The 3,925-nt window shown below is 33.1% G+C and overlaps 1 protein-coding gene across 1 annotated transcript in view; it reads right to left on the bottom strand.

Annotated features, from left to right (window-relative positions):
• LOC108632518 (putative aminopeptidase-2) overlaps positions 1-3,925 on the bottom strand; it is a 53,943-nt gene that overhangs the window by 21,456 nt on the left and 28,562 nt on the right. The window contains exons 19-25 of the mRNA XM_018037169.2: positions 3,565-3,744; positions 2,831-2,977; positions 2,664-2,742; positions 1,616-2,142; positions 1,380-1,538; positions 832-1,125; positions 499-682 (exon numbers count right to left, since the gene is read on the bottom strand). Coding sequence (XP_017892658.2) covers positions 499-682; positions 832-1,125; positions 1,380-1,538; positions 1,616-2,142; positions 2,664-2,742; positions 2,831-2,977; positions 3,565-3,744 — 1,570 coding nt within the window. The remainder of the gene's footprint in view (positions 1-498; positions 683-831; positions 1,126-1,379; positions 1,539-1,615; positions 2,143-2,663; positions 2,743-2,830; positions 2,978-3,564; positions 3,745-3,925) is intronic.

Raw genomic sequence — 3,925 nt, forward strand, 5'->3', positions numbered from 1 at the left:
TTTAATAGGTTCGCAAAATTTCTAAAATTTTGTAGTGTTTTATTAATGTAATATCTAGTAACTGTTAAAATTTCAATGCTTTGTCATTGTTTTTATGTATGGATTTATACAGCCTTAAGTAATTATAGAAGTAGAATTAAAAACTGTGTTTCAGAAAGAATCTGTGTAATCCTTCTTTAAAATATATCTCAAACAAAAGGGTCATCTAAATTAATTATTTTTTAATATCCATTTGGCTCTCAAATATTTATTTGTGTTTGATTAGGAAAATTTCTAGCAGTACTTGATTGCCAAGTGCTTCATTTTACCTAAATAAGAAGCAGTATAAAATAATTCAAACTGAAATCTTTAATAACTTTTTTCTTAGGTACTCTTGGTCACCAAAATCATTTTAAAAGCTTTACATATCAGTCTACCAAATTTCATTAAAATCTTTTTAATTCCATTATTGATAGAACTTCGTTAAACATAAATTATAAGTGTTCTACAAATATTTACCAAATGTGCAAAGCGCCATTGCATGTACTCAGCAAAACCTTCGTTCAACCATATGTACTCCCACCAGTCGCAAGTGACCAAATTCCCGAACGATGTATGAGCAAGCTCGTGAGCAATTATAGTGATTATATAGTCCGTATATTTAGTTGTTGTAACCTTCCCATCATAGAAAAGCCCATACTCTCTGAAAAAGCATAATAAAAAGAATGATATAGTGCCATTATTTTATTAAATAGATTTTATAATTGTATGTTAATGATATATTTTTTTAAATAAGAAATCATAGTGTAATTTTCTAAAATTTATAATCACTGTGAATTGAATATAATTTACCTGAATGTAATAAGACCCCAATTTTCCATAGCGCCCGATTGAAAATCTGGAATGCCGATTAAATCCAATTTTGGCAAACTGTACGCGTGTCCAGTTTCCTGATGCAGATATTCGAGCACTTGCGTGGCAATGGTTTGCGCGTAGTCACCTTTCGACGCGATATCTGGCCTACCCCATACGTTTATTCGGTCGTAACCTGGTCTTACGACCTCAAAATCGGTGACCGCGAATGCCACTAAGTACGTAGACATTTTAAACGTCTTTTCAAAGTGATCCAATTCGTAATTTGGAATACTAAAAAATAATTCAATAAATATGTAATTATATGATATATCGATACTAATTTGCATCTAACAAAGATGACATTTTACAGAAGAGCAAGAAGAAACGTGTTATTTCTGTCTTGTTTCATATTATTTTCTCTTTTCTTTAAAATCACATAAGTATTGGGACTAGAAATAATCTCATAATAATAAAAAAATAAAAAATTATATAATCTCTAATTAAAAATAAACGAATTACACCTATTGTCAGTGTTCTTTACTCACGTTGAGCGGTCTGTTGATGCAACAGGCATGTTACTAAGCGCCTTGTAATTCTTGGGTCTCTCGATGTGGATTTCAAATATTGCTTTGAGGGATGGTTCGTCCAAGCAAGGAAAGGCTTGCCTGGCATACGTTGGCTCGAATTGAGTCGTAGCCAACCAACTGTACAAAATTCAATTAAATTTTTCAATAAATTTCTTTTAGACTAGTTTACTTAATTAATTATCAACTGTGCTTACCGAACTTGTTTATCACGTGTGAAGTAATAACTTCGGTAAAAGCCCTGCATGTTATCGTTCAGCGTTCCCGTATAATTTAGTTCAACAATGATCTGATCGCTTTTCACAAAATTATTCAAAAATATCCAATACATCTGCGTAACCTTTATCAGTGCGCGGCGGTTAATACTCAGTTCGCTCCCTTTGGTCGAATTTGAACTTTCGTACACATGCACGCCTGTGATATTCAGTTTGTGTGCGTGAAGGACTATGTGGGACAGGTAATTGGCGGAACGTTTCAGTTCTATCTGTACTTTTCCGGCGAACGAGGCTTCGGTCAGCTTTGGAGTCAAGAAGATGTCGTATTTCAACGGGGTGAACAATCTTGGTAAACGATAGTCGGTCGATGAATAATACTGCTCGAGCCAACTGAATATTTTTGGTATATTCCTCTTGGCCCAATTTAACTCATACTCCACGGCATTTTTATTTGATTTCCAGTTTTCTGTAGATAGTCTGCTTGTGAGTTCGTTCACCAATTCCAGGTACTGTGGGACAAATCACGACATTTGATAAGACAAAAATAATATTGAATTTATTTGATCTTTATCACTAATGAAAATATAATAAAATGAAACTCATTTATAAAAATTCTAATTTGTTTGATGTACATATACTCTTATTTTTATTCATACTATTATTTGACATTATTACGTTTTGATGCTTTATAAAGTGTTAATAATATTAAATTTATTTTATTCTCATGAGAAATGAAACTGCAAAGAAATGAAACTTATAAATACATGTTTCCTAGTTTACCTGAAATATACACACACTCTTATTTTTCTTATGCTCTCTTATTCAACATTACGGTTTGATATTTGATAAAGTTATTTAATAACACTAAATTTATTTTATCTCCATGAATAATAAAATTGCCAAAAGTCAATTATAAAATATGTCTTCTACGTCGTCTGCGTACCTCTTACTCTTATTAATACAGTTATTTAACATTACCTTTCGATATTATAATACCCTCATTGAAGTAATCCAATATTATTATACTTACCAATTCATAAAGTTCATTCGAATACACGTTCTTTCCAACCGTGTTCACTATGCTGACGACATTAGAGACTTGCTTGTAGCTGTAAAAATGGTAAACAAGGAATTTATTCAGACTTCAATCTGAAATCGTAATATAATTCTCCATGTATTCTTTTTTTTTCTACTTACTAGGCAACCATCTTGTCATAATTAGTTTTTATAAATTCGATGACGAGCTTAACACCGTGCGGACCAGCGTTGATAACTGAAGTGAAAACGCCCGAACTATCCTCGAATCGTATCCCAGAATCTTTCGTGATCGCTTTGGTGAGCAAACTGTAACAGGGGTAAGTAAACAAATTGAAATTAGGATTTTTCGTCAACCTGATTGACATAGTAGAAGGGAGGATTAAACAATTTTTGCCCCGGGATTATTTCTGACTTGAGACCATCCCTGGCCTTGCTCTACTTTTGACCAATGGTATGACTTAGAGTCGCTTTTGACTCTAAGTCAGAAGTGGCCTATTGGTCATTACTGACTCTGAGTCACTTTTGACCCTGGGCCATTAATGGCTTGAACCCACTTCTGGCCTAGAATTACTTTCGACTTGGGGTCATTACTAGCTTGAGTCCATTTTTTACCCGGAGTCATTCTTGATCCGAAGTCATTACTGACTCGAGTCCACTTTTGACCAATAGGCTACTTCAAACACGAGGTCTCTTTTCGTTCTAGCAAAGTAGACAAAAGGTTTAACAAGCAAATTGTGAATTTCTACCACAATTATATCTTTTGATAATTTTCTTATCTACTTTATCTACTCAGTTTAATTCAGATGGTACAGTTTCAGACTAGATTGCAGTCGACAGAAGCATTTGTCTTCACTATCCCACTACTAATTAAATTGTGATTAACATTAACTTACTCGTTCAGGAAACGTTCGTTAGTAGAGCAGGCGTAAGATTGAAGTATAATCGATTTTTGAGCGGCGAAATTTGATCCCGAAAAATCATTCCATAAGTTTTTCCAATTTGATTCATCGTTGTCTTTGGTACGATTGGCTACGTAGGCGCAGTACGATACGGCGAGAATATTTGGTGGAATACTGCAAAAGAATGAGATTATCATTATACTCTTCTTATAAGGAAGAAAGCTACTGGAATAGTAATAGAAAAATAATTATATGTTACGAACTTCTTACTGAATCTTTCATAAAATATATTTATTAATAAGGCTTTAAAATGTAATGTGTATTAGTGTAACTTTCGTAACAAAATATGAATTTT

Source organism: Ceratina calcarata, unplaced genomic scaffold, assembly GCF_001652005.2.
Source record: "Ceratina calcarata isolate Rehan_Ccalc_2016 unplaced genomic scaffold, ASM165200v1 scaffold159.2, whole genome shotgun sequence".
Taxonomy (NCBI): Eukaryota; Metazoa; Arthropoda; class Insecta; order Hymenoptera; family Apidae; genus Ceratina; species Ceratina calcarata.